The sequence below is a fragment of the Myotis yumanensis genome, unplaced genomic scaffold (assembly GCF_028538775.1).
Source record: "Myotis yumanensis isolate MYYU_CA2020_CCGP unplaced genomic scaffold, mMyoYum1.0.hap1 SCAF_6, whole genome shotgun sequence".
In the NCBI taxonomy this organism is placed as follows: domain Eukaryota; kingdom Metazoa; phylum Chordata; class Mammalia; order Chiroptera; family Vespertilionidae; genus Myotis; species Myotis yumanensis.
This window is the reverse complement of record NW_027223757.1, coordinates 91,562,385-91,587,439: the sequence shown is the minus strand read 5'-3', so window position 1 is coordinate 91,587,439 and position 25,055 is coordinate 91,562,385. Positions and strand designations below refer to the sequence as shown.

Below are 25,055 nucleotides of genomic sequence, written 5' to 3'. Positions count from 1 at the left end.
CAAACGCATGCGCCCTCCTTCGAAGAGGGACGCAAAGGAAGATTTGATCGACAGGAGAAGGCGATGTGACGATGGGCGGAGGCGGAGTTTAAGACGCTGGCCTGGAAGGTTGGCGTGATGCCGCTGGGAGCCAAAGATTGCTGGCGGCCCCTGGCGGCTGGAGGAGGCATGGCGCAGCCTTTCCCCTGGAGCCTCAGAACGGTGAGCTGAGCCAGCGCGTGTCTGTTGTAGGCCATCAAGTTTCTGGCGATTTGTTACAGCAGCCACAGGAAACTAATGCATAAATATTGGGTTGGATCAAATTGTTCTTGGGGTCAAAAAGCCACAGCCAAGGCTTTTAAAGCAAGAAGCAAGGAAGAGGATAAACAACAGAGCCACACAAGGGCCCAGGACGGACACTCCCTCCGGAGGTGTCAGACCCAGGGCAGGGGTGGGCAAACTTTTTGACTCGAGGGCCACAATGGGTTCTTAAACTGGACCGGAGGGCCGGAACAAAAGCATGGATGGAGTGTTTGTGTGAACTAATACAAATTCAAAGTAAACATCATTACATAAAAGGGTACGGTGTTTTTTTTTTCAGTTTTATTCATTTCAAACAGCCGGATCCGGCCCTCGGGCCGTAGTTTGCCCACGGCTGCCCCAGGGGCTTAACCAGACAGTGTCCTGCCTGTTTTGGTCCATGGGGGACCCTCATTTTCAACCCCCTGGTTTACCTCATATTATAACCCACCTGCCACCTAAAGGATTTGAGGTGGTTTAGAGTGGAGACAGCTCTAGGTCTAGCAAAGGGGTGTAGGGGTTCAGAGCGAGTTGCCCCACGATACCATGTATGGTATGTGGGTTACTTTGAGTTAAAGGTAATGGAGGCCTTGCGGGCTCAAGAGAAACTTCTGTTTCCCTCTTAACTACCCGGAAGAATTTAAATTAGGGGCCCTGCTCATAAAATGGGTTATTAGCAGAGATAAGGTTTGACATGTCTATATGGTGGGGCAGACATCTAATTACTGAACGTCTGCTCTTCTTACGGACCCGAAAATGGCCCTCGGACCTTCTGACGCTCCAGGAGCCTGACCTCATTCCTTAGCGAGGATGTCACGTATGCCTCATTTTACCTTTCCGTCCCTGACCCTCTCCTGTATTGAGATCTTGTGCACACAAATTACACTTTCTTCTGTTAATTTGTCTCCTGTCCATTTGTTACTTAACCAGCCTAAGGACAGAGAAGGGGAGGGGGACTTCCCCCTGCCCCACAGCGCAGAGAAAAGAACAAAGCACATGATAGTGCTCACGTCCATTCGTTCGTTTGTTATGTTCTACTCATTTTAAATATTCTGCACACCAAATGGACACAAGCGGCACTGTGCTCGATTTGCTAAAGAAGACCTCACAATGCAGGGTCAAGATATTAAAAAATTATCAAACTAGTAAGCCCGGCCCCGTGGCTCAGTAGTTGAGCGTTGACCTATGAACCAGGAGGTCACAGTTCGATTCCCCGTCAGGGCACATGCCTGGATTGTGGGCTCGATTCCCAGTAGGGGTTGTGCAGGAGGCAGTTGATCAATCATTCTCAACATTGATGTTTCTGTATCTCTCTCCCTCTCCCTTCCTCTCTGAAATAAATAAAAACATGTTTAAAAAAACTAGTGTCAACATAATGGACACAGACAATAGTGTGGTGAAGGCCTGGGGCGGGGGACGAATGCCGGCTAGAAAGGGTCAATGGGGAAAAAGGGGACATCTGTAATACTTTCAACAATAAAGAATTATTTAAAAAAGAAAAAGCCATTCCCTCCCTCCCCCCACAGTGTGGGCAGCTAGGGGTGGGTCTGAGACACTGGGTGTTTCCCTCCTCCAGGGGTATGGGCAAGCGGATCTGTGGATGGATTAATGGATATGTGGATGGGTAGACAGAAAACACACACACAACAAACTAAAAAAAAAAAAAAAAAAGTTTCCAAACCTGTAGAGAATTTTTAGGAGTTTATTGGAGCTAAACTGAAGACAATTGTTGAGAAGCAAAATCTCAACAAATTGAGAAAATGCTCCAGAAAAATGGAAGTTTTGCACCATATTTTATACGTTACAATAAAGGAGGCGTAAGGAGGGTTACATGAAATTTGTTGGTGACAGATTAGGGAAGTGGGCGGAGCAAAGAGGAGAAAGCTCTGCGATTGGATAAAGAGTAAAATGGTGAGACAATACTTTTACGTCAGTGGGCACAGGTTAACATTAGCTTTATAGCACACAGCGGTGGCGTGCAGGGTAAGAGGGAGGGGCTCTGGGACTGTGCCCTGACACCCAAGGATGTGCTGTCTGAGACGGGAAGGACATGGACAGGCTCAGCTACAGTAGAGATGGGCCTTTGTCAAGGAAAACCCTGCCCAGGACTTGACTACCCGCCATTAGTTAGGCAGTTTTTTGTTTTCTTTTTAAAAATATATTTTATTGATTTTTTACAGAGAGGAAGGGAGAGAAATAGAGAGTCAGAAACATCGATCAGCTGCCTCCTGCACATCTCCCACCAGGGATGTGCCCACAACCTAGGTACATGCCCTTGACCGGAATCGAACCCGGGACCCTTCAGTCCGCAGGCCGACGCTCTATCCACCGAGCCAAACAGGTTTCGGCTAGTTAGGCAGTTTTAATTTCAAACCATCCTGTGTGGTTACTTTAGGTCTCTGAGTTTGTCGGGCCTCCCCTGACCGTCAGGTTTCGTATGTGGCCCCTTTTCCGTCCACACCAGAATGGAGTGGGCAGCAGGGTGTTTGGGCTCAGCCTGGCTAAGAAACAGCAGGCCGCCTGTTCCGGTCCCCACCTGCTCCTTGTCTTGTTACGGGGCCTCCGGGGCCTCCGGGGCCTCCAACAGCGCAGGTACCTGAACGCCTGCACGGAGGTGACTGCTCACTGCTGTGACATTGCACACAAAGACATTTCCATTGTGTATGAGTCTTACATAGTTTGGGGCTGTTTGTTGCTGCCACTGGCCTATCCTAGCCAATACAGCCTTCTCGGGTGGTAGATTGGCCCTTGGTTGGGGGTACAGTGCTCTGCTAATTTCGCTAGCGGGCCCAGGCAGCTTGTAATATGTGACTTTTATGAAATATGTATTTGATCTTCCTTCTGTTTCTGGCACAGAGATCCTAGATCAGCGGTTCTCAACCTGTGGGTCGCGACCCCTTTGGGGGTCGAACGACCCTTTCACAGGGGTTGCCTAAGACCATCGGAAAACACATATATAATTACATATTGTTTTTGTGATTCATCACTATGCTTTAATTATGTTCAATTTGTAACAGTGAAATTGGGGGTCACCACAACATGAGGAACTGTATTAAAGGGTCGCGGCATTAGGAAGGTTGAGAACCACTGTCCTAGATCCTTAGAATCCCCTAAGCTTGACAAGAGCAATGGGAGCGTCTTTTGGTAGAATATTTGTTTGGTCCTTTGTCCTTGGTTCCTGAAACAACTCCAGAGCATAAAGGCAAACGGAGCGTCTTGCACACCTGAAACTAATATAACGTATACGTCAACTATACTTTAAATAAGAAGAGCTTTAAAATTACATTCCAGAATGAAAAATACTATTTAAACCAGTTTGGCTCAGTGGCTAGAGTGTCGGCCTGTGGACCGAAGAGTCCCAGGTTCGATTCCGGTCAAGGGCATGTACCTTGGTTGCAGGCACATCCCCAGTGGGGGGTGTGCAGGAGGCAGCTGATGGATGTTTCTAACTCTCTATCCCTCTCCCTTCCTCTCTGTAAAAAATCAATAAAAAATATATTAAATAAAATAAAATAAAAAAATAAAATAAAATATATTTTTATTGATTTCAGAGAGGAAGGAATAGGGAGAGAGAGATGGAAACATCAATGATGAGAGAGAATCATTGATCGGCTGCCTCCTGCACGCCCCACACTAGGGATTGAGCCCGCAACCCGGGCATGTGCTTCACCTGGGAATCGAACCGTGACCTCTTGGTTCATAGGTTGATGTTCAACCACTGAGCCATGCTGGCTGGGCAGAATAAAAACTATTTTTAAAAAGGAGTATCTTGTTATTCATAACAACCCCCTTTCAATGACACCAGACTGTGAATGAGGTGACTTTTGGAAAGCCCCTAAGGGTGGGGGGCTGGGTGCCAGGGGAGCCAACCCTGATTAGAGGTGCAACTTGCAGCCCCTCTGTCTTCCAGAGAAGGGAGAGCGGCTGAAGTTTGAGTTTAATCACCAATGGCTAACGGTGTAGTCCATCATGCCTAGGTAATGTAACTACTGTACAAACCCAAAAGGACTAAACTATGTTTTGTAGTTTTCAGTGTACAAGTCTTGCACTTTTTTGGGGGGTTAAATTTGATCCCAAGTATTTTATCCTATTTTGATGCTTTTGTGAATGGAATTGTTTTCTTAACTGTATTTTCATGTTTGGATTGCTCCTTGCTGAGTGTAGAGAAATGCCACTGGCTCTCGTATATTGACCTTGTGTCCTGCAACGTCGCCGCACTGGCTTGTTACTCGGCTAGTTGTCGTTTGTAGATGTCTGGTTCTTGGTAGACACACGGCTGCTGATGGTACAGAACACCTGCCGCCTCCCTTGCACCCTGTTCTGGCCGACAGATCCATTCTGGCCACCGAATAGGAGTGAAAGCGATGCGTGGGCTCCAGGGTGGGCTGACCCCTTCTTTCCAGCTCCCTTTGGCCTGGAAGGCACTCGCATCTGGGCCTGTCTTGCGAAGCTCTGCCATCTGTTTTGTAGGGAGAGTGTTACTGGAACTTGGGCACACCCGTTCGCTTATGTATGGGCTGTGGAGACCCTGTGCCTGCACAGCCCAGAATGCTGACCGTCACAGGAAAGGGTGCTGCCCCTGGCTTCGAGAGCCTCTCTATCGTGGGGCTTTATGAGCCTGTCCTTCCAGGACTGGTTCCATAGGCACTGGCGTTCAATGCATCACTGTCTTTGGTTTTCCTTCTATTAGTTTCTGTCGCAGGCCGGTCGCTGGCCTCTCTCCAGCGAGAGCTCTTCCGGCGGCGGCGGCAGCAGCAGCAGCAGCAGCAGCAGAGCGCGCTCTCGTGGCTTCCTGCCCACCGAGCGACTCAGGGTTATTCCACTCTCTCCTTCCTGTAACTCGCCCTCCTCTCGGATTCCCTGCTTAGAGGATCTTTGCTTCTCTGCAGCTAAGAGATTCTGCCCTCCTCCCATTCGCTCTCTGTCTCTGTCTGTCTTTCTGTCTCTCTGTCTAGAGGACTCCGCTCTTCTACCTTGTGACTCAGTTTAGATTAGAAATGGTCTCTTTTTAAGTACAGCCTTCTTTTAAAACAACGGAGCATAACTTACAATAAAACACTCTCCGATTGTGTTCAGTTTGATGAAATTTGACCACCGGATATGCCCGGGTAACCACAACTCAGAATAAGGTAGAGAACACCCCACCGGTGGCTCTTTGGAGCGAAGTCCCACTCTACCCCCAGGGCAGCCACTGTTCTCATTGCTGTCCCACAGGTTACTTCTGCCTGTTCTTGAACATCACATAAGTAGAATCACATGGAACATACTCCTTCATGTCTGACCTTTTTGAGGCTTATCTTGGGTGCCTGTGTCCGATCATTCTGTGTGTGGATGTGTTCCAGGTATTGGGGTACTGGGTTCCCCAAGGTGGGACCTGAGGGGAAACCCCAGGGAAATTCCAGCCCCGGGGAGGCGGCCCCGGGAAAAGCCTGTCCTCCGTGGGCCGACCTGGCTGTGCGGGGTGCGTTCATCAGCTGGGGACAAGGCAGGCGGCTTTTTAATTTTTTTGGTTTGAGAGAAAGGGAGCAAGGGAGGGAGAGCGAGAGAGAAACATTGGTTTGTTGTCCCACTTATTCACGCATATTCATCGGGTGACCCCTGCCTGTGCCCCCAACCTTGGTGCACCGGGAAGACACTCCCACCCATGGAGCTCCCGGGCCAGGGCCACAGGCAGGCCGTTGGAAGACGCGGGCTCGCAGAATTTTCCATCTCGGGGCGGGTGACTTCCTTTTGCAGCTGTGGTGCCTGGTAACTGTGTTTGTGCCCTCACCGTGGGGCAAGATGGCCCACAGCTCACTGATCGGTGTGCGTGAGGGTGGGCAGTTTAAGCAGGAAGGGAGGGAGCGAAATCAGCTACCTCTGTGCCTCAGAGCAGGAGTGGAGGGTGGTGACAGTATTGCGTTCCTCGTAGCCACCGGGTCTCACTGTGGCGTTCTGGCCTCCCGGTACCTTCCATTCCCCCAAGTCCGGGGCTGTCCCACTGGCCACACTGCGCCAACCTCAGTGTGGTGTCCAGTCTGCTATTGACAGGCATTAGTGCTTTTCTAGTTCAACTACAATAGTTTTTAACCAAAATTTTGTTCATGGCCTTTTCCAACTTTAAAAAGTGTGTCCTCTGGTCATTGTCAGCTGCTTCATGCAATGATTCAAAACTTGAATTTCTTTCTTCTTTGGAAGTAAGAGCTTCTGGTCGTCTATCCTGGCTGCTCATTAGAATCACTTGGGGAGCTTTTAAAATCCAACATCAGGCCACACCTGAGACCAAAAGTGAGGCTTTCTGGAAGTGATGCACAGCCTCGGTGGTTTCATAGCTCCCAGGTGACTACAGTGTAGCCAGGTGACTGCAGTGTGTCCAGGTGACTGCAGTGTGGGGCCAAGTGATGCAGTGGGTGGCCAGGTGATGCAGTGTGTGGCCAGGTGATGTGGTGTGTGGCCAGGTGACTGCAGTGTGTCCAGGTGACTGCAGTGTGGGGCCAAGTGATGCAGTGGGTGGCCAGGTGATGCAGTGGGTGGCCAGGGGATGCAGTGTGTGGCCAGGTGACTGCAGTGTGGGGCCAGGTGACTGCAGTGTGTCCAGGTGACTGCAGTGTGTCCAGGTGACTGCAGTGTGGGGCCAGGTGACTGCAGTGTGTCCAGGTGACTGCAGTGTGTTCAGGTGACTGCAGTGTGGGGCCAGGTGATGCAGTGTGTGGCCAGGTGATGCAGTGTGTGGCCAGGTGATACAGTGGGTGGTCAGGAGATGCAGTGGGTGGCCAGGTGATGCAGTGTGTGGCCAGGGGATGCAGTGTGTGGCCAGGTGACTGCAGTGTGGGGCCAGGTGACTGCAGTGTGTCCAGGTGACTGCAGTGTGGGGCCAGGTGACTGCAATGTGTCCAGGTGACTGCAGTGTGTTCAGGTGACTGCAGTGTGGGGCCAGGTGATGCAGTGTGTGGCCAGGTGATGCAGTGTGTGGCCAGGTGATGCAGTGGGTGGCCAGGTGATACAGTGGGTGGCCAGGTGATGCAGTGTGTGGCCAGGTGATGCAGTATGTGGCCAGGTGATATGGTGTGTGGCCCGGTGACTGCAGTGTGGCCAGGCAGGAGAACTCTTGGACAGTTTTCTAAAGATGTTGGGAGGCCTGGAGTCTTGCTCGCTTATCTTCTCTTCCTACAGTAACTGCTCCATGCTTTTCTTAAGTCTGGTATCTTTCCTTCTCTTGATTTCTTTTTTATTTTTAATTCTCACCAGAGGATATTTTTTCCATTGACTTTTAGAAAGAGTGGAAGGAAAGGAGGGATGGGGCGGGGGGGGGGGGGGGGGGAGGGGAGGGAGAGAGAGAAACATCAATGTGAGAGACACACATGTGCCCTGACCAGGGGCGGGGATTGAACCTGCAGCCCAGATAGGTGTTCTTGATGGGGAATCGAACCCGGGTCCCTTTGGTGGGCTGGCTGACATGCTAACCACTGAGCCATGGACCAGGACTCCTCTTGAATTCGATGACTCAGACTTCATGTTCCCTTTACTTGGTTTTGGTCATTAAGGGCTTTTCTCTTCCTCAAGTTTTACCAAATTCCTTGTTACAAGCTTCCCACGGTCCTTTGCAGTCTTTCCTCCTCAGGCCCCCAGATGACAGACTTCCCTCGCTTGAGATCCAGACCCTCGAGCCTTGAAAAGGTTGCCTTCGAAAGCCAGGCACCTCTGCAGGCCGCTTCTCCTTTTTGTTCATTGGTTTCGTCAAAAGGCATCACAGCTGCTTTGCTCCTCTGTTCACACGTGGACAACTTTAAAGAATTTATTTTATTATTTAGAAAAAGATTCCTGCAGAGCCTGTTGTTCAGCCACTTGATACCTTCTCTTATGGAAAAGAAAGTTCCCCGTGCTGGAGGCTAAAACTGACAATAGTTAGCATATGAACGCAAAAAGACCCATTGGAAGGCCCATGGGTTGCTAAGGGAAAACGTGTATTCAAGTAAATAAAAAGCAGACCTGCCAGAAGTCGGTGAGCTTCTCCTCCAGAAAGAGGTTTCCACCTGGCGCCCCATGCCTTCTAAATTCATATTTCTTGTCTAGTGTTTTCATTTGTGTGTGGCCTCTCCTTCAGATCCTGAACCCTCGCTGCAAAAGGTTGTGGCATTGGCGCCCGAATTGGAATCTGGAGAAGATTCGCCTGAGTGAAAAATGAAGTGAAAAAGGAAAAGTGGAAATTCACCGGGAAGGTGGGGAAGTTCACTGTAAAGGCGGGAAGTTCAGTGCGTGCCAGCTTCGGAGTCACGACCGTAAGTGGATGAGGAACGTCTTTTATTTCAGCCAGGTTATAATGGGGAAGAATTCGAGTAAAAGGCAAAAACATCATTGTAGATTTTTAGCTTGCACGCTCAAGGATAAAGGAATTAAGGTGTCAAAAGGTACTCTCTTAACTCAGGCTCAAGGAAAATGAGTGCCCTTGTCATCTTTAACTAGATGGGCTCTTGTTTGAACTGCATTATGCTCACTTCGTATTGAGGATCAAAAGTCTGTAACACCTAAGGCCCCGGATCCTCCGCCTCTAGTGTGGGAAGGCTCACCAGCCAGAGAAAATGGGCCTAACAATCCTTTTATAGAAGGACTCTTTAATGCTTTGTATGAAAATTACCATATGACGCCTTGGGACTGGCAGCTTTTAGCTAAAACAACTTTAGACGCCAGTCAGTGCTATGGAGAGCAGAATAGGATAAGATCTGTGAACAACGGGCTGAGATCTAGGCCGCATTCTGGCTGTAAGTCCCAGGCAATGAAAAACATCTGAAAGATCCATGAAAAGAACTCTGATTTATTAAGTCTTGTCTATGTGTTATGGGCGCTTGTCTGTTGATTGTTGTTTTATCTGTCTTTGTTGTTTGGTTTAATTTGTTTATTGTTAGTCTATTAAACATGCCTTTAATTTAATTTAATAGAAAAGAAACAGTAGATGGCCAGGCCATTACTAAATTTCCCCAGAGCAAAAAGAATGTGGGGATGGAGAGAAAGAATATGAAGGATGCACATGGCCGATAACACAGGTTCTAGGAAAATTCCCTAGACAAAGGGAAGTAACTAAAAACATGCCCCAGCCCATTAATTACTAGGTCTTTTGGTCATTCTGTAAAATAGATGCCCGCTCTTGGGAGCGTTCTTAAAAGTCTCATTTTCGCCATGTTTTTATTTCCCAGTCCATCAGTTAAAATTTGAATAGATGAGACATTTCTCACAATTTAGGGATGTGTCTGGGATTTCTGTACCCATGAAGAGAAAAGGTTAGCTTAAGAGAAGGCACGCCCAGCCCAATTTTGGGTGGCCTCTTGGCCTGAGCCCCATCTCTTCATGGATCTATAGAATAAACCCAAGACTGTTTTTTCTTTAAAAGATGGCAAAAATGACACAAGGGAAATATACAGGTTGTGTTTGGGCAATAGGATTAATGTTTCCATAATAATGGGTAATTCTTGAATAATAATAGACTGCATTCCAAGGTTGCCTCACAGGTCTTGAGAGCATTCCCGTTTTTATAAAATAATACTTTAACATTAAAGCCACTGAAAGTCAGCAAGTTATCTCTGTTACAGAATTTGCCAAAGAGAATGCCTTAGATAATAATAATTGGCTTTAAAATCTCAAAATTGTTAAAACATAAATAAATAGATGTAACTAAAATGAAGGATTTGTAATAATTGTAAATATATTAATAATGAAAGTCCATCAGAGGAACCAAGATGGTGCCATAGGTAAACACCTGAACTTGCTGCCACGCACAAACACATTAAAACTACAACTAAAAGACAAACGAATACCATCCAGAACCACGGGAAGGCTGGCTGAATGGAAATTCTACAACTAGAAGGAAAGAGAAAAGTGCGCGGAGTCCGGTAGGAGGTGCAGAGGTACGGAAGTGTGGAGGTAAGGAGGCGTGTGCGAAAGGAGCTGGCAGCTGGGTACGCTGTTGTCTTTTTCAATTGGGAGGGAGATACAAGCTCCCAGTTGCTCTGAACTCCAGTTCTGGGTGAGACTCTGAGGACCCAGACTCATACGGGGAGAAACTGGACTATTTGGCATCGGGCCAGAACATGAGGGCGGCTTTCTCTCAGAGGTGCTTGCAGTGGTCATTGTTCTGCAGAGGGCTGCAGGGCACAGAGACCCAGGGACCTATCGGGGGGAGGGCCAACAAAGCAACCATTGCTGTTTGCTCCGTCCTAGTGATTTCCTCAGACCCCGCCCCACCCAATTTACAACCCCACCCAAGCTGTGTGCAGGGGCTTTTGCATATGAATGGCCTGGCCTTTCTCTGCCTAAAAATCTGTCAAACTGCAGCTGGGTCAGAGCTTCCAAAAGAAGGGCTAAGGCTCATCAGCAGCCTGCATTGCTTCACAGCTGGGCCTCATCTGGGCACCTCCAAACCCCAGACAAAAAGGAGGAATCTGCAGATCTCTCTGTAGCTCCTGCTGGGTGGCCTCAGGCAGTGTCTGACTTTGCACCTCCTTGGAGATCCAAGAGCCAGTGTACCCAGTGGTCAGAGTGAGACCATCAAGATTACAACTCTTCACATCCATAAGAGACACACTCAAGGGGCAGACTCAGTGAGCACCAAAACCCCACTGAAGCAAGTCCTACCCCACAAGGGTGTCTCTAGCACAGAAGTTCTCCCATTGTAGACACAACTGGTCCTCACAGCCAATTGGCCTAGAGGTCAATTCCTCCCTGTGATACCAACAGCAATCAAGGCTTAACTACAACAAGACTGTGCACACAGCCCACAAAGGGGTGCACCAAGAGTGTCCACCTCAGGTAATTGGGGAGGCTGAGCCACTGGGCCCTATAGGACACCTAGCACAGAAAGCCACTCTATCAACACACGGAAGCAGCAAAATGTAGAGACAAAGAAACAAGTCACAAATTAAAGAAATGGAGGAAAGCAAACTATTGGATATAGAGTTCAAAACCATGGTTATAAGGTTATTCAGGAATCTTCTAGAAACCTCCAAGAAATATAGTGAGACCCTCAAGGATATGAAAAAGGACCAATTAGAAATTAAGCATACACTGACTGAAATAAAGAATAATATACAGATATCCAACAGCAGACTAGAGGATCCTAAGAATCAAGTCAAAGATTTGAAATATGAAGAAGCAAAAAATACCCAACTGGAAAAGCAAAAGGAAAAAAGAATACAAAAGTATGAAGATAGTGCAAGGTGCCTCTGGGACAACTTCAAGCATACCAACATCAGAATTATAGGGGTGCCAGAAGATGAGAGACAGCAAGATATTGAAAACCTATTTGAAGAAATAATGACAGAAAACTTCCCCTACCTGGTGAAAGAAATAGACTTACAAGTCCAGGAAGTGCAGAGAACCCCAAGCAAACGGAATCCAAAGAGGACCACACCAAGACACATCATAATTAAAATGCCAAGAGCAAAAGACAAAGAGAGAATCTTAAAAGCAGCAAGAGAAAAACAGTTAGTTACCTACAAGGGAATATCCATACGACTGTCAGCTGATTTCTCAACAGAAACTATGCAGGCCAGAAGGGAGTGGCAAGAAATATTCAAAGTGATGAATAGCAAGAACCTACAACCAAGATTACTCTACCCAGCAAAGCTATCATTTAGAATTGAAGGTCAGATAAAGAGCTTCACAGATAAGAAAAAGCTAAAGGAGTTCATCACCACCAAACCAGTATTATATGAAATGCTGAGAGGTATCCTTTAAGAAGAGGAAGAACAAGAAAAAGGTAAAGATCAAAATTATGAACAACAAAGTGACAACAAATACATATCTATCACCAAGTGAATCTAAAAATCAAGTGAATAAAAAATCTGATGAACGGAATAAACTGGTGAATAGAATAGAATCAGGGGCATAGAAAGGGAGTGGACTGACAATTCTTGGGGGGAAAGGGGTGTGGGGGGTGCGGGAAGAGACTGGACAAAAATTGTACACCTATGGATGAGAACAGAGGGTGGGGTTAAGGGGGGGGAACCAAGTGGAGGGGAGCTATGGTGGGGGGGGGGGGGGAAAGAGGAACAACTGTAATAATCTGAACAATAAAGATTTATTAAAAATTAAAAAAATAATGAAAGTCCAGCCACTCAAGAGGAGACTGACTGCACTCTCTGTTAGAGGAAAGAGCAGCAGCAACCTTAGATGTTATCCCTAAGGAAGAATGTGGCAGTTTTAAATTCAAGCAGCCTGGAGGCCTGCTCCCTCCTCCCGCTGCCTTTTCGCCAGCCTCATAGGCCTAAACATAGTTTTCCAAAGTCTTTGGTACCTTAAAACTTTAGGACATTGATGAATTCAATAATAAAAATCATTAAATATCTAGGTATTTTAAAATGACAAAATACTGAAATATTAATCAGAGTTTGCCTCATGAAAAATCTAGAGGATTTGAATCTATTAATTAAATATGTATTGTATTTTATTTGAAATATATCCTTAAAATATAAGTATATTACTAATCTAAGAAATGCTAAGTATTTAACTTGCCACCTAAAATTTGAGGATTCTAAGAATTTAAAGTTTAAATTAAGTTGGGAGAAATTATATGGTTATGGTAACAAAATGCATAAAGTATAGAAATTCATCTTTGAGAAAAATAATTCTTGTTTTTTCTCTAGAAAAATTAGTAGTTCAAAATATATTGTAGTCCTTATGTGTACTATGTGTGGTAAAATTTCAACCTAGGATATAATATTTTACTGGCCTGATTAAAAAAGAGGATTAATTCTATGGTCTGAACCAATTTTTTTTAAATATATTTTATTGATTTTTTTACAGAGAGGAAGGTAGAGGGATAGCGAGTTAGAAACATCGACGAGAGAGAAACATCGATTCAGCTGCCTCTTGCACGCCCCCTATTGGGGATGTGCCCGCAACCCAGGTACATGCCCTTGACTGGAATTGAACCTGGGACCCTTGAGTCTGCAGGCCAACGCTCTATCCGCTGAGCCAAACCAGCTAGGGCTGAACCAAATTTTTAATATTAAAACCGGTTTAAATTTAATTGATATCTTTTAGAATAATTACAAAGTGTATAATATAATCTTTGGGTTATGTATATTTGATAGTCTTTTCAAGTTAAATTTCAAGACTTAACTAAGAGATAGCTTTGTGACATTTCAAGGGCCCTGGAATGATTCAAGGATTTATTCTCTCTTCTTAAAAGAAATATTTTTGAACTAAATTAGGCCAATCTAATATACTTGAAATCACGTGGGAAGCTTTATCAAATAAAAATTAATAACTGTGTTCTATTTATATACATATATTTTTAATGTTATGAAGGTTTCAACCTCTAAGCTTGGCAGGACAAGGTTGCTGAATACTTCATTAGCTTTTCACAATATAATCAAGGTCTTTTTTATTTTTTTATTTTTTATTGAGTTTTTACAGAGAGGAAGGGAGAGGGATAGAGAGGTAGAAACATCGATGAGAGAGAAACATCTATCAGCTGCCTCCTGTACACCCCCTACAGGGGACGTGACCGCAACCAAGGTACATGCCCTTGACCGGAATCGAACCTGGGACCCTTCAGTCTGCAGGCCGATGCTCTATCCACTGAGCCAAACCAGTTAGGGCAATCAAGGTCTTATATACACTCATTTATATGAGAAGCCAATATTTTATGAGCAATTGGTTCTAACAAAGTCCAAAGTAAAATTTGCATAAATATGCAAATAAGCACTAGCCAAAAAGAATGCTGTTTGAAAGTAAATTTAAGCTAATAAAAAGGAGAAATTTTAAAAACTCTTCCACTACTATTTACAAAGTAAACTAAAAGTTATTATTCAAGCATTAAATCTCACCATTAATGAGACACCATAAGTAAACAGAGAGTTACTTTTACTTGAGATGTATGCATTGCAGTATTGACCAGCATGTCTCTCTCCTCCCTGTTTTTCCAAAAGGCAACCAAGTTTGTTGCTCTGTTTAAAAGAAAGTAAAAGGTTTTTTTTGTTGTTTTTTTGCTTTTTTAAAAAAATATATATATTATTGATTTTGGAGCACCAAAGCCCCATCGAAGCAAGTCTAGCCCCAGAGGGGTGACTCCAGCACAGAAGTTCTCTCACTGCAGACACAGCTGATTCTCACAGCCAATTGGCCTGGAGGTCAATTCCTCACGGTGATAACTACAACAATCAAGGCTTAACTACAACAAGACTGTGCACAAAGCCCACAAGGGGGTGCACCAAGAGTGTCTACCTCAGGTAATTGGGACACTTAGTACAGAAAGGCACTCTATTGACACAGCAAAGCATAAAAAATGCCGAGACAAAGAAACAGGACACAAACGACAGAATTGGAGGAAAGCAAACTGCTGGATATAGAGTTCAAAACCACACTTTTAAGGTCTTTAAAGAACTGCTTAGAAGCCGCCGATAAATTGAGTAAGGCCCTCGAAAAGACTGGTGAGACCGCCGATAAATGTAGTGAGATCCTCGAAAAGACTGGTGAGACCGCCGATAAATGTAGTGAGATCCTCAAGAAATCTAATGAGACCCTCGATGTTGTCATAAAGGACCAATTAGAAATTAAGCATACACTGACTGAAATAAAGAATATTATACAGACTCCCAACAGCAGACCAGAGGGTCGCAAGGATCAAGTCAAAGATATGAAATACGAAGAAGCAAAAAACACCCAACCGGAAAAGCAAAATGAAAAAAGAATCCAAAAATACGAAGATAGTGTAAGGAGCCTCTGGGACAGCTCCAAGCGTACCAACATCTGAATTATAGGGATACCAGAAGATGAGAGAGAGCAAGATATTGAAAACCTATTTGAAGAAATAATGACAGAAAACTTCCCCTATCTGGTGAAAGAAATAGACTTCCAAGTCCAGGAAGCACAGAGAACCCCAAACAAAAGGAATCCAAAGAGGACCACACCAAGACACATCATAATTAAAATGCCAAGAGCAAAAGACAAAGAGAGAATCCTAAAAGCAGCAAGAGAAAGAAAATCAGTTACCTACAAGGGAGTACCCATACGACTGTCAGCTGATTTCTCAACAGAAACTTTGCAGGCCAGAAGGGAATGGCAAGAAATATTCAAAGTGATGAATAGCAAGAACCTACAACCAAGATTACTTTATCCAGCAAAGCTATCATTCAGAAGTGAAGGCCAGATAAAGAGTTTCACAGATAAGAAAAAGCTAAAGGAGTTCATCACCACCAAACCAGTATTATATGAAATGCTGAAAGGTATCCTTTAAGAAGAGGAAGAAGAAAAAGGTAAAGATACAAATTATGAACAACAAATACACATCTATCAAGAAGTGAATCTAAAAATCAAGTGAATAAATAATCTGATGAACTAGTGATTGTAATAGAATCAGGGACATAGAAAGGGAATGGACTGACTATTCTTGGGGCGGGGGAGAAAGGGGTGTGGGGGTGAGTGAAGAGATTAGACAATAATCGTGCACCTATAGATGAGGACAGTGGGTGGGGAGTGAGGGCAGAGGGTGGGGTTGGAACTGGGTGGAGGGGAGTTATGGTGGGAAAAAAGAGTAACTAATGTAATAATCTGAACAATAAAGATTTATATAAATTAAAAAAAAACAACAAAAATATATATTATTGATTTTTTATAGAGAGGAAGGGAGAGGGATAGAGAGTTAGAAACATCAATGAGAGAAAAACATCGATCAGCTGCCTCCTGCACATCTCCTACCTCCTACCGGGGATGTGCCCACGACCGGGCAAAAGTAAGTAAAAGTTTTTAAAAGAAATTCCTTAAATGTGGCTTAGAGATTACTCTGGGAGGAAAAACAGGAGGAGGTTCCCTTCAAATATCTAGGAACTGTAATTAAAAGTCAATGTATTAGGCCTCAAAAGGTGGAAATACAAAAAGATTGCCTTAAAACCTTAAATGGCTTTTAGATGTTATTAGAGGACATTAATTAGTTAAGACCTTATCTAAAAATCTCTACGGGAGAAATGGAAAATTTATTCAACATACTTAGGAACCCTAAGAAAGCTTTTATTAAGTATATGCAAAGACCTACAGAATCATTCTCTAATTTTGTGGCTCGCATGTAACAGCATTTGCAACCATCTAAAAAATATAAATGCCAAGCGGTTTGGGACCGTCTGATAAATCCTCTCTTCCCTAAACCAAGGACACTTAAAAGCAAGTAATTTGTATTTTGCCTCCCTAAACAAAGCTTATGCCTATATATTCAAAAAGACTGATAGCAGAAATCCAATTAGTAGCATTTACTGTCCACACCTAAGGACAAATGAAGTTAGAAAATAAACCTTATTTCAGATTGATTTAAATTGGCAAATTGAAGTAAGTAAATATTCAGGGGAACTTAGCTGTCACCTACTAAAAAACAAATTACTACAATTTTTATATTACACCCCTATTATTATACCAAAAAATATTAGGCAGGAACCTATTCCTAGAGCATTAACTGTTTTTACTGATGGTTCATCTAATGGTAAAGCTGCTTATCATGCAATGAGTTCAGACTGAGTCATCCAGACCAGTCATACTTCTGGGCAAAGAATTGAATTAGAAGCTATCAAGGCTGCATTGCAGGATTTCCAAGAGCCTCGTTATATTATTTCTGATTCTGCCTATGCTGCTGGCCTGGTAAACAGAATCGAAACTGCTCGATTAAAATGGCTCAGTGACCAAAGTCTATTTATACTATTTAAACAGGTCCTGGTTCTTTAACAAAAGGAAACGCATAGAGGGATCAATTGGTTGCTTTATTAAAACAGGCGACAGAATTTCATCACCTTTCACGTCAGCCTGCCAAAATGTTGTCTGAACAATTTTCATTCGCTCTGAAGCATAGTGGTACCGTTGTGGAGCTCGAGTGACAGAATGACCAGAACTCCAGAACGATTAAAATTTGGAGAGCCTTTATTGACTGGCCGGTGTCCGCTCCTCCCCTCGGGAAGCCCAAGAGAGAAGCGGCCCCGACCATCTGCATTGTCCAATTTTTAAAGGGGACAACTACATCCGTGCTCAGGTTCCCATAGCAAGCAGAGCCAAGTTACAAAAGCTAATTGCGTAGTTTTAGCCAGGCTGTTCATCATCCTCCTGTTATTCATTTCTGGGTAACTCAAAGGTCAGGACTATTCTTGATTTTGATCCGTCTGTCCTTTGTGGGCCTGTTGCCCAGGAGTGTCGGTCTGTTTGTTCTTTGTGGGCCATAGCTCAGGTGTGTGAGCTCAGTTCCTAGAAACTTTGCACAGGCTGTCAAGCTGCTGAGGTGGCTAGGTAATTAAGCAGGCCTAAAAGTTTTCCTACTCTGTAACAGTGCCTCCTTTTGAAAAACTGCTGTTTAAAATTGCTGTGTGAACTACTCTGTTATTTTTAGATAGTCTCTTATTCTATAAAATATAACTTTGTTTTTTGCTTGAATAGAAAAGATAAACTTAACTGTCTGACCTTGCAAGCTAGCCATCTAAAGGGGCTGATACATTATATTAATTCACATATTCTGCCAAGTGTTTGTTCATCCAAGGTTACAGGTGTTTGATTAGATATAATATGTACTCAAAGTTACAAGTTGTCTGTATAGATATTACAGGTGTTTGATTAGATATAATATGTATTCAAGGTTACAAGCTGTTTTACACAAAGAACTAGAAGGATATAAAAAGGAAATACTCCCTCCTGTGTTTGTTCAGAATTTGACAGAGGTAATCTGCTCTGAACCTGCATGCAATAAAGATGACTCCTAACTATTGGCTGATTATGGCATCTTGTCCAGCTCGCTGATTTGCGATACAACAACTCAACAGCAGGCGAAACAGATTATCAAGGAATGTCCCGCTTCCATGCTTCCAATTTGAAAAAAAAAGGGGGAATAGTGGTGAAATCTCCTGTAAGTAAACTACATCAAGCCTTAATTACTTTAATTTTTTTCACTTGTAACGCTGAAGGCAAGACACCCATGGAATTACACCGGTGTCAGAATAAGCTAAGGAAAATGGTCTGGTTAAATGGAAAGATCCCAAGTCTGGCTTATGGAAGGGCCCTGACCCCTTGTTAACATTTGATCAAGGGTATGCTTGTGTATTTCCAGAAAACTCCTCCAAGCCCATGTGGATTCCTGCACGAAATATTAAACTTCAACATGGATCCAAGGGAGGAACTGATCAGATTAATGAAGACCTTGCACCTGGAGCTGCAGACAATGGACTACTCCAGCCACAGATAGCAGTAGCCCCAAGCAACACGCTGAAGATAAGGAGTGGGAGGAGAATGAGAGAGACAACAAACAGTCCGGAGATGACCTGGGGGATGGGGAAGAAGACGTCCAGAAAGCTGAGTGAATTTGTGAGGAGACCAAAACCCCAAGAACGCCTGAGGCCCTTTTCTTGCCATGCTAGCAGTCACCAGCTGTGTGGTGACACTACCGGGGCAAATGGGGAAGTATATTGGGCTTATGCCCCTGACCCTCCATGGGTAAGACCCCTTACTTGGGCTGATCCCCTGCCTAGTGCAGTCACCAATAATAGCAAGCACCTTGGTCATCCAGGAGGACCACAGGTGGGACCAGGAAGTATCTGGGCAAAGTATAATTACATGGGTGTCGCCACCCAGCTTCCCTTTTGTATGACCCAGAATCCAACTACTGCTCCTGTGTGTGTAGAATTAAAGAGAGTTTTTTGGCTTGCATGGCCACCAAAGGAGGGGGAAGCAAAAGCCCAAATACATCTACTATCACTACTTGCTCCTGGGAGAGGTACAGAAAATGTAACATTACTAAGACATCCCCCCACTAAGCCATTATGTAAAAAGTTTTATGAATGGCACCCCCACCGAGGAAGAAATTAATTGGCAAGACTGTTATGGTGACCACGCCACCAGCAGCAAACTTAATAACAGTTTTTCCTTTGTGGATTGGAGCCTTTACGGCTCTGCGTATAGTAACAACTGCACCCTAAAATGGAAGGGGACCGCATCCTATCTATATGTTGAAGCTAATCATTTCATCTCATGGCATGGAGGAGGATTTGTTGGATCTCAATTACAACATGACAATTGGCCCCTACAAAACACACAATGGAAATTAGCTGCTGCACTTGCACCTATAAAATGGTGTCGTTTTAACTATCGCTCAGATAATTCAATTCGGAACTTATGGGGAACTTCCAAAGAGACAGTATTTGCCACCGCTTGTGTATTTGATCCTTTTGTGCTCCTCTCAGGCCCCATCCAGATGTGCCTTAATGAGACAAGCCATCTGTATGAGGTGTCATGCATAGGCTGCACACTACCCCATTGTATTAATCCTACATTCCAAAAAGATTCCCTCATGATTTTAAAACAACCGGCTTTCACTTGGGTTCCTACTAACCTAACTGAGCCTTGGGCATCTCATCAAACCTACCAACTGTTACATGACCTGGTAAAAATCTTAAAACGACAAAAAAGATTTCTTGGAATGTTAATTGCAGGACTCTTTGCTCTCGTATTGTTACTTACTTCTGTGGGAATTGCTACTTCATCCATGGTAAAAACTGTTCAAACTTCTCAATTTGTACAACAAGTTAAGGAAAATGTAACTAAGACCTTGTCTATACAAAAAAGAATTGACAGCCAGGTTGAGATAAAATTATCAGCACTAAAGTCTACAGTCTTGTGGGTGGGTGATAAAATCCACAGCGTAGAGCAAAGAATATCCTTACAGTGTCATTATAATTTTTCCCAGATTTGTGTTACCCCCATTCCCTTTAATAGTACCTTACACCCTGGGAATCAATAAAAAATCACCTTCTTGGTGCTTGGGGTAAAGGTAACACAACCCTTGATATTTTAGAATTACAACAGCATATTGTACAATTATCCCAGGCAAACTTACAAACTAATTCCTTAGATGCCTGGCAGCAATTCAAAAAGGACATGAAAGAATTTAATCCCTTTCACTGGATCTCCTTACATTTGTCTCTTAGCATAACCACTATTGCCTGTCTCATTCTTGTTCTTATATGTTTATTTCTAATCTGCAGATGCGGAATGAAGAGTCTTAAAAGGACTCAGGCCCTACAGACAGCATACACTTTTCAAGATTTATTAAGAAAACAAAAAGGGGGAAATGCGGGAAGTCATCCATTGTCAACATTATCATGAGAGTGATCAAGGAACTCGGAAGGCTGATGAACCTTGAGCTTTAGCAGGGCTAAAAGCTATGCACCGATTGTTCTGTGTTGAGATAATGATGGCTCGAAGCAATTTCCTGACCTAATAACCTCAACGTAAATCTTTACTGATCTTTTACTTATTTTTGAGATAGTCTGTCTGCTACCCGTTTGCCGTGCCTAAATGAGGGCAAGATGTGTATCTAAAATTGAATAGAAGCTGACAGGTCCAGGGTTTCAGAGAGCTTCTCCACTAGAGGGAAGTTTCCACCTGGCCCCCATGCCTTCTAAATTCGTATTTCTTGTCTAGTGTTTTCATTTGTGCATGGCCCCTTCTTCAGATCCTGAACCTTAGCCATAAATGGATGCGGCAATTTTCCCAACGTGTACATGAGACTGTAACTGAACTGTTTGCTGCCTAAATATCTGTAACATTTGCTTCATTCATCTCTGCCCCATTTGTGCAGGGAAGGATCCCTGAGCTTCAGGTACGACTCTCCAGAGCCTGGCCAATGACGGCCCAGGGTTATTGCTCAGTAATACTGCCTGATTGCCTGGCCAATGATGGCCCAAGGTTATTGCTCAGTAATACTGCCTGATTGCCTGACCAATGACAGCCCAGGGTTACTGCTCAGTAATACTGCCTGATTGCCTGACCAATGACAGCCCAGGGTTACTGCTCAGTAATACTACCTTATTGTCTGGCCAATGACGGCCCAGGGTTACTGCTCAGTAATACTGCCTTATTGCCTGGCCAATGACGGCCCAGGGTTACTGCTCAGTAATACTGCCTGATTGCCTGGCCAATGACGGCCCAGGGTTATTGCTTAGTAAGTACTGCCTGATTGCCTGGCAGTGAGAGAAGGGAAGTGCAATTGCATTTACAGAGGCTCAGGAAAAGGAAGTGTCTTACCCAAGCTCACAGAGGTTCTAGAAAAGGCAGAGTCAGAATTGGGCCAGAAATTGGGTGGGGTCCTCTCCTGCCCTGTTCCTCCACCCTTATCACCTGGGACGGCTGTCACCCTCTGGATTTGGGTTTGGCATGAGGTGAAGGCAGAGTGTGTGGGGTCTGGTGAGACTCAGGCCAGTCTCAGAGGTCCCATAGCTTGCTGTCCCCTAGGGCCCACCCTTCAGGGAGGAGCTACTTCCTTTCCGGTGTGGCCACTGATGAACCGGTGATGTATCTATCACCTGGGGACTGGACCTTGTCACACCTCATTCCTCCCTTTGTCCCCCAGGCTCTGTGGAGTTCATGTCATCTGCACACTGGGGACCATGTGAGGAAGCACCCTGACCCAGAACCTCCCTGCCCTTCTTGACCTCAGTGAGCTCTGGGGAAGGGAGGAGGGATGGTAACAACTCGGTAACCATCACTGTGCTGACAGGATGGTGAAAGGATGGGGAAAGTGTGCATTTGTGGAGTCTCAGGAAAGAGAAGGGCATTCCCAAGGTCACACAGACTCAGGGACGAGGCAGGAGCTGGTGTTTCTTTCTGCTCGGCCCTGCACCCTGCACCCTGCACCCTCGTGGGTCACCCTCTGGATTGGGGCTGGACAGGAGGTGGAGGCAGAGTATGGGGGTCTGCTGAGACTCAGATCTGGTCCTGAAGGTCCCCGGACCTGCTGTGTCCTCAGCCATCCTTCAGGGAGAGCAGGGTGAGGCTGATGAGGAAACAGGGACCTGTCACCCGGAGCCGGGACCCAAACCCTCCACCTGGGCTGACCCAGGCCCCATCGTCACCCGGGGGAGCCCTGTGGCCCTCTGGTGTCAGGGGTCTCTGCAGGCTGAAGCCTATGTTCTGTATAAAGAGAGGGGCTCTAGCCCCTTGGAAATGAGGATCCCACAGGACTCCAGCAATAGGGCCAGTTTCCTCACTGAAGCCATGACCCCATCCCACGCAGGGCTGTACTGGTGTGCGTATTACACCCCTGGGAACATACTCTCAGAGCGGAGTGACCCCCTGCTCCTGGTGGTGACAGGTAAGGGGGACACTGGGTCCCTCCCCACTGTGGGCTCCAGGTCACAGGCAGAGGGAATAAAGTGTGGCCTCAGGGGGACCCACCCCTCACAGAACACACCTGGGCATGAGGGTGACGGTCCCGTTAACACAGATCTTCTCCTCCCTCAGGAGTGTACCCTGCACCCTCCCTCTCAGCCCAGCCAAGCCCTGTGGTGGCCTCAGGAGGGAACGTGTCCCTCTCCTGCAGCTCACAGACACCTGGCACTTTCCATCTGCTGACGGAGGGAGGGGCTGACCCACCCCGACACATGGAAGCAGAACCCAGGACCTATGATGGGAGGTCGCAGGCCATCTTCCCTCTGGGCCCCGTGAGCCCCTCCCATGGGGGGACCTACAGATGCTATGGTTCTCCCAGCTCCAACCCCAACGTGTGGTCACAGCCCAGTGACCCTCTGCACATTGAGGTCACAGGTGAGGGACAGACCCTGTGCAACCCCATCTGTTTCCTGGGCCCAAAATGACTGTGCTGTGTGTCCATTGAGGCCCTGGGCTCATGGGGGTCCGTGACACTGGCCTCTTGGGGACAGACCCACAGGCGGGAGGCTCAGGGAGGGACATGTGAGACCTCTCAGTGCAGCCCAGTGGGCGATGTGGGGTGTCCCCTGGGTGCCACTGTCCCCTCCTCCCAGGTGTGCACAGGGAGCCCGCCCTCTCGGCCCAGCCAGGCTCCCTGGTGCTGCCTGGACACAGCCTGACCCTCCAGTGCCACGCGGAGGCCGGCTTTGACACATTCGCTCTGACCAAGGACGAGGGCCTCACACCCCCTCAGCGCCTTGAGGGGCAGCACAGCCCCGACTTCCCCCTGGGCCACGTGAACCGCACCCACGGGGGCCGGTACAGATGCTACAGTGGACACAACCTCTCCTCTGCATGGTCGGCCCCCAGCGCCCCCTGGACATCCTGGTAGCAGGTGAGGAGCCCAGCCGTGCCCCTGTCCTGAGGGTCTGCTCAGGGCTCTGGCCCAGGGTCACCTGGGGGTGATGGGGTCCAGGAGAGGGGCCTGGAGCAGAGGCTGAGCTGGGCAGGTCTAGGGGAGGGAGTGAGAAAGGGGGTGAGGGCCATGGAGATAGAAGACACCCCCAGGGGGACTGAGAGGAGCTGGGAGGGGGTCACAGACAGGGTCTCTGGAGAAGGACAAGGTCCCTCAGCTCAGGGTCAAGGGCATGAGGGGAGGGGTGACTCTCTACACATCACAACCTTCCTCTCCCCAGGAATGTACAGGAAACCCTCCCTCTCAGCCCAGCCGGGACCCTCAGTGGCCAGGGGAGTGACCATGACCCTGCAGTGTGGGTCTGAGATCTGGTTTGACACCTTCCACCTGCACAGGGAGGGGTCACTGGACCCTCCCCAGCACCTTCGTCTGCAGAACACGTCTGCACCCTCTCAGGCCACCTTCACCCTCAGTCCTGTGACCTCAGGCCACCAGGGGACCTACAGGTGCTATGGCTCACGCAGCACCTCCCGCTACCTGCTGTCACACCCCAGTGACCCCCTGGAGCTGATGGTCTCAGGTGGGGAGCCCTCACCCCATCCTTTCTATGCTCCATCAGCTCAGGGCCCTGTCCCTAGGAATGTCGGTGACAGTAATAAACAATGAGGTGGAGGAGGTTCCACAGAGCAGGGTCCACCCATGAGAGAGTAGAGACAGACAGGACCTCCCACTCCTGAACCCAATTTCTGAATTTTGATCAGATCTTCTCTCATCCTCTTACAGGATGATAGCTCTTCCAAGGTGATTCAGAGCAGGTGCTGAGTTCAGACATCACTGCTGATGTGCAGGGGACCTGGGAGCCCAGCGAAGACACCAGAATCCTGGAGGTTTGGGTCTGCCCTGACCTCTGAGACTTCTTTACCTACTGATTTTCCCATCCCCAAGCCTACCCAGTGGAGAACCTCATTCGGACGGATGGGCGTGGCTGACTTGGTCCTGGTTGTCCTCGGGGTGCTGCTATTTCAGGCTGGAAATGACACCAGAAGGAGCCTAGATGCAGCCAGGATGAGAACCCAGAGGGAGCAACGCACCGTTCAGAGTGGGGGAGCCTTGGAGCCCATCTGATGATCCCAGGAGGTGGCGAACGAGAATGTAGACCATAGTTGGGGAAACTGTCTGCTGAGAATGTCCAGGGGAGGAGACGTGGTCGGCGAGGTTTGGGTGCAGGAGGACGTGGGCCATGTCCCTCTAGAGCAGTGGTTCTCAACCTTCCTGATGCCACGACCCTTTAATACAGTTCCTCATGTTGTGCTGACCCCCAACCACAAAATTATTTTCGTTGCTACTTCATAACTGTAATTTTGCTACTGTTATGAATCGTCATGTCAATATCTGATATGCAGGATGTATTTTCATTGTTACAAATTGAACATAATTAAAGCATAGTGATTAATCACAAAAACAATATGTAATTACATATGTGTTTTCTGATGGTCTTAGGCGACCCCTGTGAAAGGGTCGTTCGACCTCCAAAGGGGTCGCGACCCACAGGTTGAGAACCGCTGCTGTAGAGGCTGCCTCCACCATCCACCTGGGGTGCGCTCCCTCCCTCCCTGACCTCGCTGACTCTCCTTCACTGCCCTTCTGTTCCCACCCTGTGACCTGAGTGTCCATCCCACGTGGCTCATGGAGATAGTGGACGGTTCGTGCCAAATTCCAG

General features: G+C 46.5%; 1 protein-coding gene across 1 annotated transcript; it reads left to right on the top strand.

Annotated features, from left to right (window-relative positions):
* Positions 1-117: 117 nt before the first annotated feature.
* Positions 118-24,460, top strand: LOC139012941 (leukocyte immunoglobulin-like receptor subfamily A member 6). The gene is given in 12 exon segments (XM_070419134.1): positions 118-201; positions 2,744-2,893; positions 5,005-5,114; positions 5,622-5,740; positions 21,623-21,661; positions 22,019-22,363; positions 22,513-22,815; positions 23,034-23,288; positions 23,291-23,314; positions 23,616-23,915; positions 24,248-24,306; positions 24,308-24,460. Coding segments are annotated over 12 exon segments (1,941 nt in total).
* The last annotated feature ends 595 nt before the right edge of the window (positions 24,461-25,055 follow it).